At 48.9% G+C, this 25286-nt stretch overlaps 10 protein-coding genes across 10 annotated transcripts; 5 read left to right on the plus strand and 5 right to left on the minus strand.

The window, feature by feature from the left end:
* Nucleotides 1-499: 499 nt before the first annotated feature.
* On the plus strand, nt 500-2047 carry J7337_004316 (uncharacterized protein; the record flags this gene model as incomplete). Its single annotated transcript, XM_044822011.1, has 1 exon — nt 500-2047. One exon carries the CDS (start codon nt 500-502, stop codon nt 2045-2047), a length of 1548 nt encoding a protein of 515 aa, XP_044683344.1.
* A 952-nt stretch (nt 2048-2999) lies between these two features.
* J7337_004317 (uncharacterized protein) lies at nt 3000-3834 on the minus strand (the record flags this gene model as incomplete). The annotated part of the gene is made up of 2 exons (XM_044822012.1): nt 3000-3717; nt 3770-3834. The coding sequence occupies 2 exons, from the start codon at nt 3832-3834 to the stop codon at nt 3000-3002; spliced, it is 783 nt and encodes a 260-aa protein (XP_044683345.1).
* A 510-nt stretch (nt 3835-4344) lies between these two features.
* CRP6 (40S ribosomal protein S27) lies at nt 4345-4882 on the plus strand (the record flags this gene model as incomplete). The annotated part of the gene is made up of 3 exons (XM_044822013.1): nt 4345-4347; nt 4586-4648; nt 4700-4882. 3 exons carry the CDS (start codon nt 4345-4347, stop codon nt 4880-4882), a joined length of 249 nt encoding a protein of 82 aa, XP_044683346.1.
* A 1840-nt stretch (nt 4883-6722) lies between these two features.
* On the plus strand, nt 6723-7379 carry J7337_004319 (uncharacterized protein; the record flags this gene model as incomplete). The annotated part of the gene is made up of 1 exon (XM_044822014.1): nt 6723-7379. The coding sequence occupies one exon, from the start codon at nt 6723-6725 to the stop codon at nt 7377-7379; it is 657 nt and encodes a 218-aa protein (XP_044683347.1).
* A 234-nt stretch (nt 7380-7613) lies between these two features.
* On the minus strand, nt 7614-9167 carry J7337_004320 (uncharacterized protein; the record flags this gene model as incomplete). Its single annotated transcript, XM_044822015.1, has 2 exons — nt 7614-8844; nt 8932-9167. 2 exons carry the CDS (start codon nt 9165-9167, stop codon nt 7614-7616), a joined length of 1467 nt encoding a protein of 488 aa, XP_044683348.1.
* A 192-nt stretch (nt 9168-9359) lies between these two features.
* J7337_004321 (uncharacterized protein) lies at nt 9360-10939 on the plus strand (the record flags this gene model as incomplete). The annotated part of the gene is made up of 3 exons (XM_044822016.1): nt 9360-9415; nt 9467-9492; nt 9537-10939. 3 exons carry the CDS (start codon nt 9360-9362, stop codon nt 10937-10939), a joined length of 1485 nt encoding a protein of 494 aa, XP_044683349.1.
* Nucleotides 10940-11499: 560 nt separating this feature from the next.
* Nucleotides 11500-12291, minus strand: J7337_004322 (uncharacterized protein; the record flags this gene model as incomplete). The annotated part of the gene is made up of 1 exon (XM_044822017.1): nt 11500-12291. One exon carries the CDS (start codon nt 12289-12291, stop codon nt 11500-11502), a length of 792 nt encoding a protein of 263 aa, XP_044683350.1.
* Nucleotides 12292-12550: 259 nt separating this feature from the next.
* Nucleotides 12551-13458, plus strand: J7337_004323 (uncharacterized protein; the record flags this gene model as incomplete). Its single annotated transcript, XM_044822018.1, has 3 exons — nt 12551-12608; nt 12760-13153; nt 13419-13458. 3 exons carry the CDS (start codon nt 12551-12553, stop codon nt 13456-13458), a joined length of 492 nt encoding a protein of 163 aa, XP_044683351.1.
* Nucleotides 13459-17306: 3848 nt separating this feature from the next.
* On the minus strand, nt 17307-18110 carry J7337_004324 (uncharacterized protein; the record flags this gene model as incomplete). The annotated part of the gene is made up of 2 exons (XM_044822019.1): nt 17307-18038; nt 18105-18110. 2 exons carry the CDS (start codon nt 18108-18110, stop codon nt 17307-17309), a joined length of 738 nt encoding a protein of 245 aa, XP_044683352.1.
* Nucleotides 18111-24051: 5941 nt separating this feature from the next.
* On the minus strand, nt 24052-24470 carry COX16 (Cytochrome oxidase assembly; the record flags this gene model as incomplete). Its single annotated transcript, XM_044822020.1, has 2 exons — nt 24052-24132; nt 24204-24470. The coding sequence occupies 2 exons, from the start codon at nt 24468-24470 to the stop codon at nt 24052-24054; spliced, it is 348 nt and encodes a 115-aa protein (XP_044683353.1).
* Nucleotides 24471-25286: the final 816 nt, after the last annotated feature.

Below are 25286 nucleotides of genomic sequence, written 5' to 3' on the forward strand. Positions count from 1 at the left end.
TCGTCTCCAATCCCTTTTGGTCGCAAGAAAGAAGTTATAGCACAGTCCTGCCGCCATGGCCCTACCAGGATCATATCTTAATTCCAAAGAATGGCTTTCAATGAATGATAGACGAAATTGAGGAGAAGAAGAAACATAAGGGAGGTCACATTTATGAGATTGCCGTTATCTGATCATCTTATCAATGGGTCTATCCACCGTGTTCACTGATGGAATCTTCGTGAGGACCCTGAAACCGCCGGCTCGTTAGGGGCCGAGTGGCTGGCAATGGCACGTGCACACCCAGTAACGGAAAGGTTCATGGCAGATTCAGTGCGTCAGTGGGGCAATTGAACCCTGTATTCCATTAGGTTTCCATCGTCACTCTGCATCCAATGTCAAGTCGGGTCGCGTTGGACAAGCCAGGTCTTAGTTCTTGCACCACTTCAAGTCTTTTTTTATTTATTTATGTGTTCTCGAGTAACATCAGTTTGAAGAATATCATCTTTATCTATCGTCAATGTCGTCAGAAGAATTATCTCTACCTGTTCTCCCCGCTGTGTCGTGGGACGAGCAATCGCAGACCTTCAGTAACAATCCTCGGAAACGCGTCCGCAATGCCGCTTCAAAGCACGCGCCATCCTCAACTTTTAACAATTCAAGTGATCCCGCTGTATTCTCCAGTGATGATGACCCGGCATTGGACAACTATGTAGAGGGAAGACGAAAGAAGAGATACATTGGTTCGTGGTTTCAGCAGCATCCCACCTCTTCCGATTCAACCTTCAGTGAGATTCACGTCCCCAAGCAGAGGCGTCAGTGGACGCGACAGGCAGACAGTGGTGTCTTCCTCGGCAGTGATGGTAATGAGAGCGATGTACTAGAAACAGTACCCGAAGTTCCAAAACCCAGACTTCCACAACTTGATCGCGTCGTACGCCGCGTCTCAAGAGCTGAACAAGTTGCGCGTGACAGAGTCCGTGCCTGTCTTGACGCGGGCGAAGAGACAATTGATTTTTGGTCATTGGGACTGGAAGATGTCTCGAATGATACAATCAGCCCTTTGTCGCAGTTTACCTGCATCCCTGTCGTGACCAAGGATGTTGCCTTCGAGCAGAAGGATCCCGAGCTTAAGATCTATATGGCCCAAAACCGGTTGACCCGGGTTCCTGGTGCCATCTTCGATCTAACGCATCTCACAATCCTGAGCCTCCGCCATAACAAGCTCACCGAACTTCCCCCCGCTGTTGCAAAACTTCATCATCTGAAGGAACTCAACGTATCGCATAACCGCTTACGACATTTGCCCATGGAGTTGCTGGAGCTTTTTGCACCAGATAGCAAACTTGACAAACTTGTTGTCCATCCAAATCCATTCTGGCAACCAAGTGAGAGCCTGGAATCGACCGACGCTCAGCTCAGCAACACACTCTTCTTCCAGGCTGAGGCGGGAGCCTCGCCGACGCCACGTTTAGTGAGCCGTGCACTAGGTCGAAGTCCTCTACAGCTCTCAGACAGTACAGGAAGGATTCTTTCAGACTTCAAGTTTCCAACAGATCATACAAAACTCATTCTGCCCGTTGATGAAGGAGAGCCTGAGTTTTGCCCATCGTCCTCAGTCTCATCCATGACCGAGTCACAACGTCTCGAGGGTGCAAGCCGTGTGCCTAGTCTTCTCGAGACAGCTCTAAGGGCTTGTTATTCCAGCACTCATCTTTCAGAGATGCCGTACTACATCCCTGAGGGGCTTAACCATCTCAGGAAGCTTCTGGAGCGAGCACAAAGGCAGAAAGAGGCTGGTGGATTGTCATGTTCACGCTGTCGAAAACCGATGGTCATTTCCACCACCAAGTGGGTTGAATGGCGAGAAGTTCGGGCTTGTAACAGGGCCAGCCACGGTAACCAAGCTCTTGTACGGATGACGCCGTTGAGTATGGCAGAAGGCGAGAGGACGATACCGTTTGTTAATCGAGGATGCTCATGGCGATGCCGTCCGGGAGACATTGATAAGAGCAGCTGGGGGCTGCCGAGTGGAAATTTTGTCGCAGTGACAAATGAGGAAAGCTAGCAAGCATATTTGGATAACTGGCGTTGGAAGGAGAAACATATTGAAGAGGGGTTTTAATGATACCTTGCATTGTCTTTTCATAAATATACAGGCCTACTTTCACGCGTGCTAACTTCGCTGATACTTACAGGAGAATCGGTAAAGCTAGATTGTGTCACTCGTGGACTCGGTCATTTTTATCCCTTGATCAGATCACAAACTGTCCCCTGTCTCTTTCAAGTGCATACATGGGACGCAGCCTAGTGATCCCGGCAACCCGGATTAGCAAGACAAGCGATCTGTGATCTTTGTTATCTCTTGGCCTACAAGGGTCACCTTGTGCATCTTGCCTGTCGGGGATGTGGCTCAGTATTACAGCAGATTCTCGATATCACAAGCATATGCCGTAAGACCCTACTAGTACAATGAGTACTCAAACCTCCCCTGGAAGCATCCCTATTAAAACTACAACAGTTTCTGGAGGTTTTGTTTACAGGAAGATCATATGCTGGTAGCCTCAGCTATCAGGCGATCGCACTGCCCACAGCACGTGGTGATAGAAGGCTTGGGAATGACATGTATTTTGTCATGCGTATTTGCTATGTGCATGCATCTATAAGGCATCTCGGTTCCCAACTATTGATCAACGTCCCGTCTTGAACTTGCCATATAGCCAGGTCGGATAATGTACGAAACTGTCCCTCACTGGAGTATGCAGTTCGCTTTCCCGTCTTGGGCCTGGTTGAGCAAGTGGTTTTTGGGGCTCTGGAAATACTGGAGAGTGAAACCCCGATCTTTTTCGAAGAGCTGTCATGAGTCAGTGCCGCCGCACAGGCATTCTGTCACATCTGACGAGGACTAGAGCAACATCCGTTGCGGCCTTGCGTTGGGACATTGAGATTTGCACCAAGTCTGACGCTGGCCAATCCAATGGTCACTTCAACTAAGGCCACGAATTTCTGGCATAGCACGTCTAGTCCCAGTCATCGTCCTCACTGTCAACGTTCCGTGACCTTCCAGCCGTTCCCGTCTTGATAGATTTGCCAGCCAATCTCTCCTCCTCAGCATCCTCGGCAGCTTGCCTCCTCTTGACAATACGCATGTCAGAATCCGGTACAGCACCGACTGCGACCAAGAGGTTGTCGATCTGTTGCATGGTTGTTCGGACGCCTCCAATCGTTGCCAGTGTCACAATTTGCTTAACAATATCCCCCTTGTTGTATACCAAAATGGTTGGGCAGTTTCGATCCGGATAATTCTCAATGGCTTGGCTCGCTCGGATTTCACAGAACTTGATCTCGCCGTACTCCCTCGCAGCCTGTCTCCATAGCTCAGTCAAGACTCGCGACTCAACATTGTTACCCATTGAAGAGGTCAAGTTGACAAAAACCGGTCCATTTTGTGATGCGTCGGTGACTTCGCGTTGATACTCGGGTTTCGATAGAGGATATACGCTTCCATGTAAAGCCTTCTTTTGTAGGCTGTTCAACTCGGCCATGCGCTTCTGGCGATATTGCTCCAAGAAGGCTTCATCTTCGTCGTCTTCAAGTTCGTCCAACTCGTCGAGGTCTTTGCCTTCCAAGCGATTCTCATGTGCCAATCTTCGCCCTTCCAGAATAGCCTCCTCAATCATAGGAGTCGGGCTGGGTGGCTTCTCAGGAATGACTCCATGTTTTCGAAGAATATCATTCCTATGGCGGGGTTTGAGCTAGCTCGGAGTACGGAGGGGTTGTAGAGAATTACCATTCTGTGTCTGCATTTGGGTCGTCAATAGGGACATTGATGCGTTGCTCTAATGGATTAGACATTTTGAGAGACTGAAGAATATAATTAATTCTTCAAAAAGCCTCCTCAGTACAATTTGTATTGTCTAAAAGTGGTAGCCTACAATCGACCGACGCGACTCAACTCCAGGCTCCTCCTAATGACTTACTGGCTTACGTACAGATACAGGCAGCTAGGTACCTACCAAGCAAAGCTCTCGATGCATAACTCGCATAAACCCCACCAAGCACATCTCAGCTGCACAAACTCCATCCGGCGCCATGTTACACCGAGCTACCCTACAAGGCCACAATTTTACCGCCCATTTCTTGGTCGTCACGTGTGAGGAAGTTACAACCCTATCGCGCTTACCCAATTAGGTAGCGGAATCCGCCCAGAGGCAAGAAGCAGTCGTCCCCCTCAGAGCCACCGAACTTTTCCTCGCTTACCTCCTTCCCACCCACCTTGCGAGCCTCAAATCTGATCCCGGATTTCGTCAAGCTTTCCCATTCTCGCAAGAAACCGACAAGACTTTTTCGAGAAAATCAGACAAGATGGTAAGCGACTGCCTTTTTCTGACGCATTTTACGATGGACCTACGATGGGAGATGGATGGACGACGACCACGTGTGTGAAGGACGTGGGAAGCCTCGACCTCGAAAAGATCTTGCTGCCCGTGGCAAAAGTATCAATTTGATGGAACACGACATCGATGGCCCCATGGATGATGGATTGGACACGCAAAGGATATACACAAGATGATGGAACAAGTTAGCTGACTCTCCGCCTTTTCAGGTTCTCGCCGTTGATCTTCTGAACCCTTCCCCGGCCGCCGAGGCCAAGAAGCACAAGCTCAAGGTACGATGCATCGACAAATTTTCATGACGACAAAAACTCTAACAGTACTAGACCCTCGTGCCCGCCCCTCGATCCTTCTTCATGGACGTCAAGTGCCCCGGATGCTTCACCATCACCACCGTCTTCTCTCACGCCCAGACCGTCGTCATCTGCCAGGGATGCACCACTGTCCTCTGCCAGCCTACCGGTGGTAAGGCTAGATTGACCGAGGGCTGCTCTTTCCGACGGAAGTAAACTGCTTCGCGGCGGTTTTATCTCCTTGGGTACTCATGACTCTTACGGTTCAACTCATGGTGGTCATCTCGGATCTGCAAAAACACAACCTCGACATGGACGGATAGAACAAACCGACGTTGCGAACATTTACCAAAAACCTCTTTGCAGATAGAAGATGGGGCACCCAGAATAGGGGCGTTTGGGGTCTCCGGATATCTTGCATGGCACATCATTCTTCTTTTTGTTTTTCCGTTGCGCGCCTTGTACTAAAGAGTCTTCTCGAGGCAGGAAGGGAAAAAAAGCACTGCATGGGTGGAAAGCTGGAGAAAGCCTTCACGAGTGTCCGGACTGGCCTGGCTAGGCCAGCTGGACACGAGGACGTGGAACCGCTGGTTGATGATCGCTTCATACCCGGGTGCAGTGGGTAGCGGAGGATGGTCACTGTGCTTTTGCGAAATTCACAATGGTTTCCACATCACCTTCTTGTTGACGTGAATGTTTCTAGTCGATGCGAATGAGTTGTGATGCTATCGTGCCTGTCGTAGAGCACACTGCTGTTAATGATTGCTATGATGCTATGACTTGCCTATCTCTTCATAATCTTTGCCGACCAAGCTCCTAGGCAGAGCTATCGCTCTTGAGTTGAATCTACTTGATGATGATTGGCTCTATACGGCGTCATCGACAGCAGCCTAGGCCCCTCATCCTATCAGTTTGCCTGGTCGTCGACTCACCCGGATGACTCGATCCGGAGAGGCTCATCCGCTCTGCCACCCAGGAATGCCTAAGGCAACTCAACTATGTAATTTGATGTTAACTAATTCTCATGAGAACCTGGGGAACCAATTACCCCGCGAAATGCTGTGTGAAAGTATTTCGCCTTAAGCTGAATGCATTGTAGTTCGAGTCATAGTCGAAGATGATTGGATGGAATAAGACTTGTGAATGTCCAGACTTTAGAACATCTACTGTCGAATAGATTTTGCTTTCCTCAGACTTCCAGCTCACTTTCATAATTAAAAACCAACCTTACCTACACTATGAGAGTCTTCAGCGCGAAAAGATACTAGTACATTGACACAATTGATGATATTGTATCAGTATTGTTCATGTGACAACATCGTGTGATGATATACCCAAGTCGGTAAGTCTTTCATCTGGCCTTGAGTTAACCATAGATGGCAAATTCGGAGTGGAGCTTTAAGAACGTGAAAGCAATTCAAGTTGGACGTTGTCGATCCTGAAATTGCTAGAATTTGCCAGCCTGCCTTCAGGTGTCGGTTTGCCACCCACCACCTTGCAATCATATCAAAGTGCACTGTCGGATGACTCAGCGGGTCAATAGCCATCTAAAATCTCCAATTATCAATTTATGCGAAAGCGGCACGACAAGATCGCGTCAAAACGCGGGAGCCTGGGTCCCACAGTGAGAAATTACTGTTAAATGGTTGGGCTGTCAAGGCCGCTTTGGGATCGTCGTCGTCTGGGGGGGGGGACGCTTCACTTTCTCTGGCCCTGTTCTTTTCCTCACCCCAGCAACAAGCCAATATTGGCCTCCGACTTGTTTCACGCAGAAGCCCCCTCTTCGCTCTGTTCTCCTTTTGAACCCTTGTTTTCTCCCCTCGATTGCGACGTCATCTGCCTTCTTACAAGACCTTACCTCTTTTCAATTCTGTCCGTTGACAACCTCTCCACTCTACCACCCCTGAACTCTGTTTCTGTACTTGACTTTCTTGTCAGTCGTTGCTTACTGCGATCTTGTCCGCAACGTCATTCCATCAACGTAACATCTATTGACGATACTTGCTGAATCAATCAACACTACAACTTCATACCGACTTGCTCCAAATCTGCTATCATGTCTACTCCTCGTATCAAGCGTCAATTCGCTGGCGCCTCTGCCGACCCATCTCAACGCCAAATCACTTCCTTCTTCAATGCCCGATCATCCGATGAGTCTGCCATTGCCGACGCCGACAAGCCCATGCAGCCTACTCTTCCTTCAAACGTCCAGGCCAACCTACTTAGTGTCGGTATGCGAGTTCGCAAGTCTGTTCCCGAAGGCTACAAGACAAAGGGCACTAGTGCTTTCAAGCTCTGGACAGACAACGCACCTGTAAATGTTTCTACCGCTACTGCGAAGGCACCTGGCAAGGGGGCTTCCCGAGAGCTTCTCCCCTTCTGCGGAATCAACAAGGTTGGCGGCCTCGACACCCAGCCAGAATTCGAGGATGATGTACCAGACCTCGATGCTATTCCCGAGCTCACCATGTCGCAAGAGAGCGCGGAGGGCGAGTCCTACGACGGTTCTCGAAAGCGAATTTTCGACGAGGATGACGACGAGCTCGATTCGAGCTTTGACATGGGTAACCATGGAAACCCTCGTGTTATGGCTATCCCAGTTTCACGAAAGGGTGCCGGTTTAAGGAGCTTTGGTCAGGACAACCGCAACTCAGGATCTGACTTTGATGAGGCTGATTTCCTTGTCAATCCCGAAATGGACCTGGCCAACTAAGTCACAGTTTTATCCATTGGCTCAAGCAGAGCTGTGTATGTTTTCATGTTCATTAGAAGCTATGTCGCGGCGTCACAAGCTTTGGGTCAGGCGTTCAGGATTATGATTTGTTAATGCTCTAGAGCGGTTGTATGTTATTGGAAGGCAAAAGTGCATCGGGACTCGCTGTATGCTGTATGCAAATAAGACAAACCGGTCGTTACAAGACCTACAATTATATGCTTGTCCACCAACTTACATACCAACGAATGGCTCTCGAAATTCTAGCAGATCTCGTTGTCCGTAAAACTCACCAGCTATCGTCAAGATCATGTTGAGAGTCGCACGTAAATTCGCTCGTAGTTGCTGTTTGGCATTCTCCTTTTGAAGATCCTCCTCGTCTTCTGATGTCATTCCATTACTAATCCGGGCGAGTAGTCGTTCCCTTGCTGCCTCGAGGTTTTCCTGGGGCTCCTGGGCAGTAACTTCACCTTCTTCGGCTTCTGAGTCGGTCGCGATCTCCATAGCCACATCTTCGTCTTGGTCTTCTATCTCACCTTCTTCGGCATCAGGCTCTAGGGGAGATTTTGTTGTGGGTTCCATGACTTTGGGTGTCTTCTCGACCTCTTCTCTGGACTCAGCTGGTGGTGTTGGCTCGTCCTCATCCTGCCCAGAGCTGATAGCACCTTCGACCTCCATATCCTCTGGGTCTGCCAGAACTTCTTCATCACTACTGCTTCCATCAACTGCTTCGTGGGCCCCTAGTCCACCCTCTGCAAGTTCCTCCCTTAGAGCCGCCATCTCTGCTAGGCTCCGACCTAAAAGGACTGCTCTGCGACCAAGGTCGCGAATCCAGCCAATCTCGGTGTGGTTGAGCTCGCCCTTGTCCGGCATTCTAGCAAGCAGTGCCCAGATCCAACGGCTTGTGCGTTCTGGAAGCGTGTACCCTTGACGAAGGAATTTACCGCCAAGAAGAATGCGCAGAATGCGTAGTGTAGTGTCTTTAGACATAAGGGCGACTTGAAGCGGGTGGGGATCGGTTTCGCGAAGGAGTCGTGACCACGTAGCTATCGCCGCCGATTGATTTTCCGCAGGTGCATCAGTTTTTAGTCGGGCTTTGACGACACGGGAGACGGCGTTGGAGGGAAGATCGGCGTGAAGAATCGACCGTAAGCGGAGGTATTGGTCCATAACCGATGCAAAGTAAGCTTCATTCAAGGCGGCTTCTTCGTCGCATTCATCGTCGTAGTCATCCGGGCATTCGCCACCTTCGTAATCGTCATCTTCAGCCGCGTTGTCAGGCATTGCCATATATGCGCCGTCTTCATACCAGCCCCGAGAATCGCCAACACCATTATTGTATACACTCCTATCGATAGGTTGCTCGTCTTGTTCCTGGTCGTCGTTTCGAAGCTCGGGGGGTAGCTGGGGTCCTATTTGAACTTTTGGTGCAACGAGGAGATGGGGGATCCCGTTCGCTTCTTGTCTGTAATACTCACCATATCAGCATCTGTTCTCTATAGTTTTGCGATCTTCAGCAAAGTCAACAAACGCGCATAAGATGAGAACACACCTGACAGAGTTTAAATATGCCATCGCTTCTGAATCATCTTCGAAATCGTCCTCTTCTCCCTCCGGGATCGTGGTTGTATGGCCGTTTCCTGCGAAGACATATTTCTGGCCCCAGGTTGGGTCGATGCCAGAGTTTTGGTGCTGTCGCGTTTTGCCACCTTGTTTCTTTGGCCGCTTTGGTTGAGGGGCTAATACTTCGCCCTCATCGAGATCCTCAAGATCTCGTTTGGCTGCCATTTTGCTATGGTGTTGATGTTTGTTCGAGCTTGGAGAAATTACGTACGGAGGATGGGATTGGACCCTTGAAAGATGAGTTGCAGGTGCCTTATCGATAAGCCAGAAAGCTGCAGCTCATCCCGCTTTTTTGAACATGACCCCAAACTAACACCTTTGGGCATAACAATTTCTCATGTTGATACCAAGTCCACCATGAGCGTGCCTCGTTTGCGGCAACTAGCCTATAAATCAGCTTCATCTCACATCAAGTCTTGCCCGAGAGTTTATACACGACCTGTAATACAATGGCGTTCTCATAGTAACTACAACCACTTTGTCGGTCGCAGTGAGTAACTCATCTTCTTGAACGAACTCAACTCACAAATACAGCCAAGCTTGCCTCCACAGACCCGAATGCTGATTTCCTTCCTTTCATGTGTAAGGAAGTGAAGCCGTTTACTCTGGCTATCAAGGATAATATCGTAACCTCTGACTTCCCCACACAATGCGCCTCAACCATTCTTTATTCTCACTCCTCACCCTTTGAAGCTACTGTGGTTCATCAACTGCGCAAACGCGGAGCAACAGTGGTTGGGAAAACCAACATGGATGAATTCGGTATGGGTTCACATTCAACAAACTCAGTGAATGGCGCAGTGAGGAATCCCCTAGCCAAGGATGACGAAGTGTCAGCGGGCGGAAGCTCAGGTGGAAGCGCCGTTGCAGTACGACTAGGAGATGCCGATATCGCCATAGGAACAGATACAGGTGGTTCAATTCGACTGCCCGCGGCATACACTGGGACAGTTGGCTACAAGCCTAGTTATGGCATGATTTCTCGGTTTGGCGTAGTTCCATACGCAAACTCTCTGGATACAGTCGGCTTCCTGTCCAAGGATGTCAAGCCGATACATAACCTCATCTTCGAGACTGGCATGCACAACGAACAAGACTCTTCGGATCCAACATCGCTGCCCGCCGCATCTCGAAAACGATGTTCTTCAACAATATCATCCACTCTTCCCGAGCTATCAAGACTAAATATCGGCATTCCCCTTGAATACAACATTGACGAACTTGACCCCTCTATCCGCGCCGCTTGGGTCTCAGCTGCCTCTGCTCTCGAGGCTCAGGGCGCAACTCTAGTTCCAATCTCTCTACCTTCCACAAAAGAAGCCCTATGTGCTTACTATGTCCTCGCTCCCGCGGAAGCATCATCGAATCTCGCCAAGTACGACGGTGTTCGCTACGGAAAGCGCGGTGAAGGTAGTGATGCAGTGGGTGAGACTCTCTACTCTAATACCCGTGGTGAGGGCTTCGGTGAAGAGGTCAAGCGACGAATTCTCCTTGGCACATACAGCCTCAGTTCTGAGGCAATAGACAATTACTTCATACAAGCCCAAAAGGTTCGGCGGATGGTGCAGAAGGATTTTGATCGCGTATTCCGACTTGACAACCCCCTTTATGAGCCTGCGCAGTTTGACTTGAGTGATATGGCTGAGGCCACCGGAATGGAGGACAAGACTGGCCCTGTTCAAGTGGACTTCATCCTCTCTCCTACAGCTCCAACATTTCCTCCAAGACTTGAAGATCTCAAGCAGCAGAGCAGTGTAGACGTTTACATGAACGACGTTTTCACGGTTCCAGCAAGTTTGGCAGGTTTACCAGCTGTGAGTGTCCCAGCCAAGGTGGAGGGAAGTCAGTTTCCAGCAGGATTGCAGGTCATCGGACAATACTGGGACGATCAGAGGGTGCTTCAACTGGCAGAAAAGTTAAAATCCCTGGTGGCATGATTGTAGATATATATTACAAGCGATGATTTTTATGATATTATTGTACAATAGAACAATTTGACGACAGCAGTATCTTGGGTACAACTACATGGTCTGCTTGCTCCTCCATCAAACTTTCTGTTTTGCATTGAATGGGGATCATGGATGCGTATCCGGCTAGCTGTACGTTTGCCGCGGTCCAGTCTGACTGACCCAAGCGCCCTATACAACAAGTAGGTGACGAGTCCATAAGCATGCAAGAGCCCTAGCTCTGCCATTCTCGACTTTCGAATGTCACCCTGTCAGTTTAATATGATACGATCTCTTTCGTCCTGTGTCGTTGCTGCAGACATTCAACACCTGTAGATGCTGTCATATATGAAGCAATGTCCACGTATCGAGCTACGCATGGCGTATTGATGAACCAGGCAGAAGCTTTGTCATTCGCTCGCTGCAGCGGCACTATACATAATCTCTTAAAGTGGCGGGAGAGTAGAACCACTAGGCCTGGCTTTCGGTGATGGATGATGGTGTTTTTCGGGTCAGCTCTTTCGGTTACTGTACGGAGACAGTCCATCTGATCAAGGTGATCGACTTCGGCTGTCACTTTGACTTCGATTTCGACTTCGACTGCGGCTTCGACTGTGACTTCTCATCTCATCGCGATCAACTTCCATATCATCTCTATCAGAGATCTCTCCAGATTCTTCTCTTGTTCCATTTTCTTTCTCTGCTTCGTCCTCTTCCTCAAGAAGATCCTCAAGGTCGCCCAGGGGACTGACCCTTGGCTCGAGAATTTCCAAATCTTCCAAAACTTCTCGCTTTGGCATCTTCCAAAGACTTGTACCGCACACTCGCTCCTTTGTCAAAAGCTCATCCACAAATTCGTCCATGAATGTCAACACCACGCCCGCCCTTCCTCTTCGTCGAAGTTTGCGCCTATCCTCGAGGAACGGCTCCAGCATCTGGTACACGTCCTTCGCTTGTCTTGTGAGTCGGAAGTAGAAGCACGCAAGCGCGCGCAGGTATTTAAAAGCCTCACCGCCATATTTCAGGTATTCCATAAGCACTGCATCGCTGGGCGACAGCTCCAGTAGCTTGAAGGCAAGGCACAGGAATGGACTGGGCTTTTGTGTGACACCGTACGTTCCACCAATGAAATTGACATGCTCAACGACGCGATCTACAATATCCGCTTCGTTGAGCGCAAAGCATTGCTCTTTGTAGAAGTATGAGTCGACGATGCGATCCTTAACGGCTTTTTCCATAATAGTCGCAGGGTTGAGGCCGTTTGGCGCGACCGATACGTTAGATCCACGCTCATCGAGGAAGCGACGCGCATCGGCGTGAACTGTGTCTTTGTTTCTGCTCATTGTGTGGTCGTGGTTTAGAAAGTTGTCGATTGTCGAGGTTGGATATGGTGGGGACTGTATGAAAGCTTGGTGTTGGAAATAGTGAAGCTTGGGTCCGATAAGCTGATAAGGATGTTGCTGTGTCAACGATGTCAACACTGCACTTACACAGCGGTCAAGGATGACGACAACCAACTCACAACTACCTGAAAGGTACGCAAAATTGTGAAAATTCAGCATTTACAGTCCGGCGTTGCTGCAGTTTAGCAATTCCGTCAAAATGGCCAGATTGCTTCTTTCATCCGGTCAAGTGCAGGTCATCGCATCGGGCTTCGTCGGTAAGACACATTCTCAACCTCTCCACCGCTATCCACATTCCAAGTCATGTCATGCTAATAGAACGTTCTACTGCAGTGGTTATTTGTACCTTTGCGCTCTTTATCAGTGGCTACATAATCCAGCAAAGAACGCTCACTCAACTCCGCTCAGCGATCAAACCACGACAGGAGACACGCCCGTCGCCAAAAGTCTATCTCCCCGAGAAGTTTCAAGTACGGACGAAGGAGCTGGAGGATGGTCAGGTTATCGACATAGACACAGAAGCGGACATTGAAGTTCGAAGGCAGCGGCTATTAGTTGAGATCAAGGAGACGAAACCCAATGTCGATGTTGAGGGCAATGCCGCTCTGGAGAGAAATATTGAGATTATAAAACAGCTACAGGCCAAAGTCGTGGACAAGATGTCAACACCTGAAGGACACGTCGAGGCACCAGTCAAGAACCACAAGCCTGTAAGCAAAGCAAAGAGGAGGAAGATGATCAAGCAAGAGCTTCAAAAGTCAGCCCAGGCTGAAGATGGGCTTTACTATCAACGCAGGATGTGGTGAGTTTTTTTGCTACAATGCACGGTTTGATTTGAATGCGTATATGGTAATGAGAATGGGATGTGTAAATGCATGGGTTTTCAAAATCAGAATGAACAGTTTGGCTCGTATGATGGACAATAGCTAGTTATGAATTGGATAGAAGTCGATTACAATCACTACCCTAAGATTCAAGCACCTATGTTATAATGGCAGTTCCCGAAAATAGATTGGGAGGGTCCCAACGACTCTTTGAGAGTGAGGTCTTCGCTAACGTTTCTATAGCAAATTAAGTAGTAATCGTATGGGACAGCTGGAGCAGTAAACGTCGGATATCTCGATGCATAAGAAGCTGTCCTTAACATCAGCAGGAGACAATACCGCTCACGAAGGTCACGATATCAACATGACTTCTAGTGTCGAGAAAAATGGTGAACTCAATCAAATTCTCTTCTGTCTTGTATTTTATTGTTTCAAATCCCTTCCTGAAGCCATCATATATAGTAGAAGACCGTTAAGGGGCAGTATCACCACATACACAAAGGTTGGCAACGATTTACTCACAAGGTTTATACCAGACGAGATGAGAGGAGAAAAGGGGCCTCCATCGCAGTGATCTCCCTCGATGGGATTTGCTCCAGTACCAGTTGCCAGTATGCATCCTAAAAAGGCATGGCAATCGAGTGTCTTACAGGGAGTTAGATGTACCGAACGTTTGAACCTTGCTCTTATATGATCCCAGAGCCTTGCCATAACATTGAAATACCTCCGGTGGACAATTCGATACTTACTAGATACATTGATGTTAGAATCAACTCCAGAACCTTCAGTGTATTGCCGAAAAGGTATTCCATTATTCAACGTAACGCCATCGTGATGGGAAATGGTGGTCGAGAACGAAGGCCAAAGCGTTACTTCAGCTCTATTCTGTGGTACAGCGCATCCAAATTCCGTTCTTGTCCATGAATCCACATTCGTGTCAACAGAAAAGATACTTGATGGTACATTTGCTGAGTACATCGGTCACAGGGCCAAGAATTCTCCGTTATCATGACACCCTGTGTCTGATGCGAAAGGGTAGAAGCCAATAGAAATGGAATGTGCCGATAAAGATGCGAGCAGGGATTGCTTAGATCCGGCTGTAGAAACAGCCGGAAAGAAACGAAACTTACGAGGAGATTGAAGTGAGTGATGGAAACCAAGAGACCAACATCACAGTCACTCTCCCCTAACTTGGAGTCTTGAGTAGTCTAGGTAGTGTGATATCCTAGAGGACATCGAAACAATCTCGGCCAACTAATGATGGTGTGAAAGACGTTGAATCATGCGATGACTCGATCGAGCAGATCCTGATGGCCTTGCTTATAATGTGAAAGCGATACTGTATCTATCCCCTCTTACATGATAGGCCAGGCAAGGGAGGGCATAAATTCGCCGGTAGCTTAGCTAGCCGGTAGATCAAGAACTAACAGTTCTGAAGTGGTTGGTCAGGAGTCATCGCGCAACATCAGTAGCTTAACACAAGGCTCTGTCAAGTTGAGCTCATCCGAGCTCTTGGCATCAATTCGGCTGTAGTGGTACGTACCCATACTTACTTCCACCCACCCACTCACTGCAGAGAATGATCGGAGTAGGCCCGTTCAGCTACAGTACATAGCAGGAGCCGAAAGTCCGGAGCATGCAATTCTCTAATGCGATTGGATGCCGAGTTGGTGGGAACTTGTAATAGACGAGTCTCTTAGTTGATGTAACAAGCAGGGCAGACAATGTTAGTGGATAACCTGTAACTGCGAAGGATTGCCGAGATATCTGTGCAAAGTTGCCGAGATTCTTGGAAGAAGTCGATGTTCTGAAACGGCCGGTTCGACCTATGTCAAGTTTTGAGATAACGCACGTCAAGAAGATGCATGACAAGTATCTGCATGTGGTGCCTCTAGCTGAGATATCATCGTCATCGAGATTCTCTCGAGCACAGTCCACGTTCAGGCGCAGCAGGTAGCTGACGTCCCCCCACAATAGCTGTCTGGATGCCTACCCAGGTGCCAGGTAGTTACCGTCGGATCATCTTCAAACTGACTGCTGCGGCTCAATTGACTAATCCGTGTGAACCTTGCAGCTTTTGTAACGGGCGCGGAAGACACGGAAGATCACCACTGCCCGTCTGCTTCCTCACGCTCGGGACTTTGAAGAGTCACTGCCGAAGAATATACCTTCGGCTGCCCTTGAATCCGAATCCGAAGTTCCAAGGACAAAGTTAAAGTCCAGAGCAAGGAAGTCGACGGCCATGATGGACTTGTAATTGGGTCATTGGCGGCGCGCCCGCACCTTGGAAGTTCCGGACATAATCAAGGCCACATGGCATGGCCAAGGGAGCAGAATAACCTCAAGGTAGCGAGTGCTGTTGGCAAGTACCGAAGGGTACTTTTAGGCAGGATACACTGGTGCAGCTTTAGTATTTCCGCAATGTCTCTATTCATATCGCGATGGATGACATTCATGTTTTGGTGACGAAATACAGTACGCCATACGCGGCGCTGCATAACAAACGTAAACGTTCACTCCCCCTGCGCTTCCGTGTTTTGAAACAGCTACCCGCGACCACTGACGTCTTTTGCAAGGCACAGGGTCTACATTAAGCGCGAAGTTCTAGACATGGCGAGAAACCGAACACCTTCTGGCCCTTCAATGGAGTAATGATCGAGACATTGTGCGTAGACACGCATCATAAGGGCTATTACATGTAGCCAGAAAAATTAGGGGACGTGAAACATCAACAAGCTGAAACATGGCGTAGAGCTCACTTCTCAACGCTCATTTGCTAACCAGGTTTGCCACATGCCAATCTTGGTGAAGTCATCCATTCCTGAGTCTCGATTTTCATCTTCTTTTTCGCCTCCCCCTGATGTCGTGCCTGGCCGTTGCGAATTACCGTTTGCTCTAGTTGTGCAATTGATCAGCAAGGGCATAAAGAGGCAAATTGCAAAGGGCCAGGTTTAGGCATTCGTGTCTGATCACTTGTTTTGGACTTTTAAGTTTCGTGGCCTGATGATCGTCATGGAACCCTGGAGACCGCGGCCGCCGTCACGAGGGCTTCTTCACTTGCCCTCGGCCCCGGCACCGTTACGATTATAGCACATGGAATGGGTTTGACTCTGGGGGACTTCACCGATTACCTTGTACATACGTTCTGGAAGCTCAGCCTCGTTCGCTTATTAGGCAATCCCTGGGACCATTTATCTGTAGTCAACCCTGTCTATATCCCGCCAAGACCCCAACACGAAGTGACTCATTTCCAGTGCCATGATTTTGTCATCAGTTACTCCGTAGAAAAAGGAAGAAAGAACGCGGCTGTGAATGCCAGGGATCAGGGACCGTTGAGACTAGCACGGCCAAAAGTCTCGCTTAGTAGTCTATTAGTGCACAACTTGACGATGATGATGTGAATTTCCCCAGTTCCCATGGCCCGGGCTTCGGTGAGGCCGCTCGCCAACAAATCTCATCGTCTCCGGTAATATTTCACGTCGGAATTGTAATATTTGTGGAAATTCATGAGGCTGAAAATGTAGCGTGCAAGTGCAATGCTCGGACCACAATCTGGACCCAAGATGTCAAGTGGATGCTGTTTAGGCTCGGTATCAAAATTTCACAGTGCAAAGTGAGACATGCACGATAATCAAGGCTGCAGGATATGGAGACGGCAAATTGTATTATTCAGCCTCAAGAAGAGGCTCCCATGGTAGATTGTTCGGTAGAGTAAGAAGAATGCCACCCGAGGACAGGGAGAGAGTAATAGTAGAGTAATATGTAGTAGTAGAAAGATCCGTGTGAGATGTGTGTCCAACACAATATTCAAGCCGTAAGTCCCATAATCCCATACTTCCTAATCCCATAAACCCCAAAAAAAATGATCGCTTTTATCGCTTTCCCAAAAGTCCCAAGGCTCGTATAGACAAAAACTCCAGGCCCCCATTGATGTGTATAGACATGGAAAGAAAAGAGTCAAGCCCAGATAGTGGACTGAAGGATGTTAAAACAGCCGTAAGATATCATTCAAAGAAAGAAAAGAAGCAGATGGTATGTGCTGTAATGGGGTATCGACGAAATATCATGACATGAATGAAATAAACAAAGATGAGAGGGTATGTCGAGTGAGTGGTGTAAGATGATAGTAGTTTAGAAGCTGTTGCGGTCCTGCTCGCATCGCTGGTTGTCAAGGTCATCCTTGTGGAAGACGATGCCACGACGCTTCCATCCTCCGCGCCGGATAAAGTTGTCGACGCTGTCAAGGGAGCGCATGGGAGGACGCTTAGGTGCCAGACCAGGTCGGGCAGTGTAAGTTGTGTTGATAGAGACAGGCTTCAGTGCTGATGCGTGACGTGATAGACGACGCATCTCAAGGACTGAAGCATCATCGGTCTCATCTTCAGAGTCTTCAGACTGAGTGACTTCGGAGTCGTCCTCCTCGTCCTCAAAGGTCTGGATGCTCTGGATAGTAGATTCTGACCAGCGAGACTTAGGCATCGGTGGTCGTTTTGATAGTGTTGCAAAGAAGTAGTCCCTTGGCTCGTTACCCTCCTCATCGGCAGCATCCATTGGGCTAACGTTAGGAGGCAGAGCCATCTCAGTAGGTTGTTGAGTAGCAACATCTTGCTCAACATAGTCCTCCTCATCGATCACTGCATTGTCGGCAGCATAAAACACAGGCTCGGCATCATCCATGCGAATAAATGGTCGCTCATACAATCTTGGTGGTGCGTGGAAGGCGGGATGTGAGGCGAGAGGATCGATTTCGGGTCGAGAAGCTGTTGGTGTTTGGAGGGATGGTGTTGATACTGCGGAGATGGTTGACGATGAGGATGATGAGAGAGAGCAGCCGGAGGAGAGAGAGGATCCTGAGAAGGAGACCTTTCGGATATGGAGGTCTCTAGGGCGGCGAGACGACTTTCGTCGCTGGCCGAAGCCGTGTAGTACGTGCATGTTGCTGTGGTTATGGTTGTGTGGTGTAAGTGAATTGGTCGTGTAAACCAATTGGTGATGGTCGGGTCGACGTATTAGTAAACCGGAGTCGTAAGTCGTATACGTCCTGGAGTGGTGGGTGGTAGGTTGAATTAATATAAAGTGGAAGTATTACGGACGATGTTATAATGTCGATGTAATACTCATGAGAATTCAAGGCTACCAGGGCCGAACTTGGTTGTTGAGGTCAGGACCCGATAACCGGGGGTGGGAGTGCGCAAGTCTATAAATAATGAACCCATCGTATTTTATCGTGGAGTGACTGTGAGCGTGAGTGAGCGAGAGTTAGAGTGCAGCTGGAGCTTACGGGGCCGTGAACGTCATCCACCGAACCGTGACAGCCGAAGTGGGCGTGGGATCCCTGCTCGCCCAGAGTCTAAGGTTGGTACTTGCACGTACCTGGAGACCTGATCTTGTCCCCTGGCCCTGGTCTTGGCCAGATCTCCACTCTGATCTCGTCTTTGACGCACTTTTTCTCAAAGATTCCCATGCTCTCTACACACGACAGGGGTGTCCCGCTGATCAACGTCCCCTGTCTCTCAAGAACCGAGTATGTACCTGCGAGTACTGGAAGTACCTGGTTTGAGGTTACTTTCTCGACCATTGAGGAACAGGTCAGAACAAATTCTGTGGCATGTTTCGTCCGAACATTTCGACGAAACATCTATCGCCAACTATACTAGAATCCTGGAATTGATCTTCGTAAACACGCCTCATTCTTCTCATCGGACTCATCGCCATCAAAGTGGATACCGCTTTTTCTTTTCTTTTTTTTTCTTGTCTCCGTCTATCTCAGTCTCCATCCACCAAAAAAAAACAGTCACATTCTGGGTCTGGGCCCTTACTGTACCTGACTTAGATATGCTGTGCCTGGTACTCCGTACCTTACCTCTCGTTAGACCACGCCTCAAAAGCCTCTTTTTTCCAAGACAGGTCATCAGGCCCAGCGCCAACTGGTAGCTCCCGAGCTGGAACCGAAACTTTCACGTCTATCACCATTTGCTTCTTTTACTCTCCCTTGACTTCAGCCCTTTTCGACAAGGTCACCGCCAATTCTCGTTAGGCTGCCTCCAACCCATGTAACTGCGGAGGTTGTCTAGGTAGTCACAACGTGTCTGATCAATATTGATTGATGATAGCGATTGGAAAAGGGAAAAAAGCAAATACTCCGAAAGGGCCCGTGCTTGAAGATTGCGGTCCAGAATTTCTCGCTCCCAATTGAAATGCCTGGTCCATGTTCAGACAGAAGCATGAGATGCAGGGCGAACACCATGTAGAAATGGAACAAAAGCAAAATGTCTTGAGCGTGAGCGTGAGTCTGAGTGTAAGCCAATTCAATTCCTGGGCCTGGGGATCAAACCCATCATGAGATACAGGTAGAGTACAATTGGTATACGAATGAAGTCGATACAAGCTCTTTCAGGTATAAGCTGATAGCAGATCATGCTGTCACTGAGCATAAAATTTGTTGGTTGGCGGTTTCGTGTGCACGCCAGCGCAGATCTGTTGCTGTAATGCATTGCACAGCAAGTTGTCGTGGCACCAAAGGGCGATAACTAAACGTCACTTGTTGCGCATCTTTTCACGACTCCAGTAACAGATCATCCATTTCAAACCCACGACATGCGTAGAGCGGCCACTCCGACCGTTTACTTACCCGTTGCGTTCATCGTTGCCATAGAATTAAGAAGTAGCTCCGAGCAGTCAACAACCACTCTCAGCTGCAGTTTCGCGCGCCAGCCGAAACTCTATTGCAGCATATTTTTCAGCTATTCATCCATCGTGGATGGAGACGGAGATGGAGACGGAGATGGAGACTGGGACTGGAGTCAAATGGAGCTCACTAACCACCAACAGCAGATGAATGAATGAATGTCTTCACCGCTCGCTCCGCACAATGTGACAACCTCCCTTGCGTCCCAAGACCGGACGAGAGGCGGCGCCGCTTGTTCGGTGGAGGGGTTCACAGCGGTGCCAAGACGCTGTGTGGGTGTCAGCGATCAGGTACGCCGACGATAAAGCAACTTCTCGACGTTGATGCAGGTACCATAGGGATAGATTGTCAGACAAAAAAGTGCTTTGTTCGCGATCGTGTAGGCTAATCTCTAGCAGAATCGATATTCAATCTGCGCTTGCATCCGCCCTTGCTACTAAACCCTACAAGCTGAATCTACACCCAGCAACCATCATTTCACTCTTCTCGCTATTGCCAGTCGAGCTGAGATCTATCGAGATGCTCTAACCCCAATGTATGAGTACGCTACTGCGCGGCGTACATACATACAGTAGACTATATGCGTATCACACACATGAAATGGCCGACCTAACTTTGTGATGCGATTTCTCACCTGCATCGTGCATGAGACTACCTATCCCGTGCCCTCTCATGTGCCCCTCATCTTCATTCTTCCCCAGGCAGTTTAGCTCTGTCTTTGTCTTTCGCAAGCATTCGAAGCAATTCACAGTGACAGCGATTCAGCCTCTTTCCGGTCACAAGCGCGATTATAGAGTTGGCGGTGGAGGATGTTTCATTTTTCCCCCCATTTGCAATTAATTAAGAAAATAATGGGTACCGCTTCACAAACGTGAATCCGAAAACGGCCAACGGTCTGTCACTGGTTAATTGAACACAGGCGGTGAATCTGCTGAACCCCTCATTCCACTTATTCACATCCATTTCACGGTGGAGGACTCATCATGTACCTACGCTACATCCTAGTCCTGACGATCCAGGGTCTCGTCGTGGAGATACGACCGGGTTTGATATTTCGAGGCCGCACAAGTATGTAAATTCGTGTAAAGCATAAGAATACGATGACGATATCAGTGGAGAGAAGGTTGCGATTCCATGGAGATATCATGAGTCGCTTCTCGCTTTTTGTCTTGGCATTTGATAAACGAGATGAAAAAGGGCTCGGTAATGCTGACCTCCGGCTCCGAGGCCGAACAATCACGGACACGATGAGACTGAATTGGTATCGTGAATAGTAAACATGACCGAGCCCCAGTCCGAATGTAATCACGATGTTGCAAAAGTCAGGTAATCTCCCTCCCTGCGATGCAGATCGCTAATTCTCCCTAGCTGAATGTTGAAAAGTGCTGTATTTTGCTTCTCGCAAAAAACCTTTTAGTCCGGACTTGGTGAAGCCGGACTGTTTTTCCAGCTCTTTGGGCGTGGCGTCGTGACAGTTAGTGCCCGCAAGCCCGTGCCATTGGCCCGTCTGGGCGTTGAGCCCACGAAGGCTCATTTATTATCGCTGTCTCCGAACGCAGCTGAGCTGAAGATTACCGTAGCATCAGGAATATGTTTTCTTTTTTTCCTGCCAAATATTTCTTCTTTATCAATTTTCAGGATCGGGCATCGAGATATCACATCGTTGCTGTAGAATCCCAGAGTCTGCATTCAAAAGAAGAAAAACTTGCCTGGATCAAAGATCCAAAGTGACAGGGGAAATCAGGGTATCGGTGAATATGCATGCAGGATTAATTGATGCATCCACTCATAATAAACTTTTCATATTGACCCTTTGCCTTGTTTTGGCAGCGTTCTTCTGACTCGGCAGCTAACTGTGAGGTTACATGGATCTCCATTCCCAATCATAGCCTGCTATAGGTCTCTTCTCTCATGCAAGTTAATTGCAATTACCAACACCACGGTCATCCTTGCGTGTCTGAGTCTGGATCTAGAACACAAATTAATTACGACACCAGCAACTTTCTTTAGTTCCCGTCTTTCAGTTTGTTTGCTCTGCTCTGCTCTGCTCTGCTCTGCTCGCATGCTTATTGGATTCCCGTATCGGGGAACCAACGTTGCATTTCGCAACTCCGAACAATTCTGACATGAGAAAAAGGTGCTAATTGCCGAATTGGCTTGGCATGGCCAGACATATGACCTACAGACAGGGGGCAAGGCAAACTTTCCAAGATTTCTCTGTCCACTCACATGCGAGTTTGTCGAAACACCATCATGTCTCTAGGCCGATTGCTACCCTACACGAACTGGTGTGTCTGCTGAGCAAAACGTTATCGTATTCTTGTTACTGTACTGCGCCCTGTTCGGTTGCTCGGATGGCGGAAACAATCGTATGAATGCAATACGACCACACACACTTGGAATGACTTACAGGTGCTGAAACGTGTTCGTGTACCTGCAGGTACAAACTGTACCTTGCCTTAGGTAGCCTGCGTCTTTGCAATGAGTTCACCACCATCTCTTGACGTTGATGATAGTCACGATCACCATCGCCTCCGACCGCCATTCAGCGACGAGGAGATACCTTCAATGACATTCATGCAAATCTCAGCTTGTCATTGGCCACAGCCCCTCCTCTATTACCCCCCAGTGTTTGAACGGCTAACTACCTCTATCTTGATTTCGGTCCTTCCCCATTAATCATCGATATCATCATCATCGACCCGATGTGCGGCCACATTTCTCCTTTCTCGACACCATCTTATCACGATTACAACTCATGTGTTCGTGACAATCTCCTGACGATCACCAACTAATGAAGAAATGTCTCGGTTGAATTTGAGCTCAATCGATAAAGCCTGATCTTCCAATTGACACTCAGGACGATCAGTCCAACGCGGGGACCGGCGTGGCGCTCTGGCCCCTGCGCAGCTGCGCTACCTCTACAATCGTGAGCTAAGGCAGCACCATTTGAAGCCTTATTCATCGACTACGCGTATTCCCGCTCGATAGCTGCCTCTCTGGCGTGTCTCTTAGCAGCTTTAGCTAACCTTAGCCTTGGCCTTGTGCTGTGATATCTTGGCCTCGTCAGCCAATGTGATGATACCTCAGCCACTCATTAGGCTGCTAGGCTGTGAGAGACGAGGCTCGAGCGTCGCGTCCCCTCGATCGACGATGAGATGAACTGTCAATTGAGGGGATCATGCAGTGCGATTAGGACGGGACGGTTTGACACCCATGATATGATGATAGTAATCAGAAATACAAGTACATGGCCAGGTAAGTACGTACTGCGATACCGACGATGGCTAGGCTGAGCCTTGTTTAACGGATTCAGCTTAGACTTGGAAATCGTGAGATGCAGGGGCATTGTGTCAACGTGACCAGATGCAAGGGATGATTTGAAGCCATTCACTGATGGCAGACCGCCAAATGAAGATGTTCTTTGCCTTGGTACCGCCTTGTATCGATTGCTTGTCTGTCCAAATGCATGTTGCGGTAGGGTACAGATTGCACCTACTAGTGCTTGCAGTGCGTGATATATGCACCTCACAAACTGACTTACATCTGCAAGTCTCATAGCTGCAAGCCTTGTAGCAGTTTCGGGTCTCTTGTTCGATGTTGTCAATTTTGAGGCATCCTCTTCTCGCATTGTCCACCCGTTTCAAGCCCGTGAAACATCTCACCCTCCAATAACCTAGAATCAAGATCGAACTTCCATAGACTCATCGATCCTTTGTCAGTCTGACGTTAGATGTCCTCACTTCAGTCTCGATCCCCATCTCACAACTTTGTCTCTGATATCCCTTGGACCATTCGACTGGGTCAAACAGTGACGTTACGGCTCGTCCCTGCAGCCTCAAACCGACTAATTCCCGGGCCCTCTGGGCGAAACGATTCGGGAGCCGCGCGGATTTCACTCAACGCGATACAGAACTAGAGATAGACAACACAATCTCACTCCCAAACGCTAAAACGCCTTTGATGCCATTTACATATGGTACATTATTCTTCTTGGCGACCCTTGCTTCCCGGTGTTTCAGAAACAACCGCGACATTAAGGACGGCAAGATGTAATGACGTCGACGCGGTCGTGATCGTGGTCTCTTGCAACCTTCACAGGAGATCGATCTTGATGGCATCGATGATTTTGTCAAGTTCGTGATGGCTTCCCACACACGCAAAGCAAGGGAGCATGTACATCCTCATTTACAACACGCCATCATTCTCACCCGGAAGTCTCTTCACCCGCTTCTGTTCCCAATCGTCAAGGTCCTTGCCAGCAAGTCTCTGTTTCCAAGAATTAGTAAATCACACATCTCAAACAACATTCTTCCTCCGGTTCCAAGACTGAGACGTACATAGTACTCTTCCTTCATGTCCACCTTCCTTGCAGACCGGCGCACATTGAGTTCCTCGTCCTTGGTCATCTGGCGGACCTTGCGGTCGTACCGTTCGTAGCGGACAGCAGTGGCTGGAGTGAGGACGAAGGAACCAGCAACGATGACGGCTATGAAGGGCAGGCCGAACATGAGGAAGGGATGCTTATTCATGAGGGTGCGGTACCGCATGCCGATGCTGTTCATGTCGGCCGCGGACCGGAACTTTTTGCTCTGAAACGCCGGCATCGTGGGTCAATTGTCGGTCGGCAGGACTGACGAAATCAGTGTAGGATATCGGAAGCTCCGTGAGCCACTTCGGACGCGAAAGGCTGTACCGTTTGTTGGTGAACAGACAAAACGAGTTCGGCGGCTGTGGAGAGGCAATCGCGAGTAATGCCTGACTGATAGCACGATTGATACACGCCGGGTATGGTCTGGTCCAACTTGAACTGTGGAGAGCCGAGAATTGACCAAAAGGAAGAGTTTGATTTGATTCACGAGGTCTGAGATCAACTCCGACAAGATGAACTGACTTCATCGCCGAAGTCCCACTTTTACCGCTCCGAGCGATCTACCTACTACCTACCTAGTCTGTCTGTGCGCGTTTACTTTTTCCCGGTCCGACGACAGCATGGAGATTTCCGACTGCTGGACCTCGAATTTCAGGGTCTAGACTCCACTATCAATGCTGGAGCCGAGACAAACGGCTCTTGACTACGGAGTAATAACAAAGAATTTATCACATCCGAAGGATGTTTACCAACACAGACCACTTGCTATTTGCCACTAGCTACGAGGAAATTTCCTTTCAGCCTCATGTTGACCGAAATTGAGGGTCTCGATGTCCTCATGTACTGTCTTGTACCACACCAAAAGGACGTGTACGGCGCCCAAGCTGTTGAGACCGGGTAATTCCATGTTGCCTGGAAATAAGATGACTCACTTGTGCTATTGGACCCCGAATTCTGCCTGGCATATCCTGGAGAGCCAGTCAGTGACACTCCAACGGGCTTGGACTTGTGCGACCGCCCTGAGAACGCCATCAGAGTGCCCAACGTCAAG

This window comes from Fusarium musae, chromosome 3 (genome assembly GCF_019915245.1).
Source record: "Fusarium musae strain F31 chromosome 3, whole genome shotgun sequence".
Taxonomy (NCBI): domain Eukaryota; kingdom Fungi; phylum Ascomycota; class Sordariomycetes; order Hypocreales; family Nectriaceae; genus Fusarium; species Fusarium musae.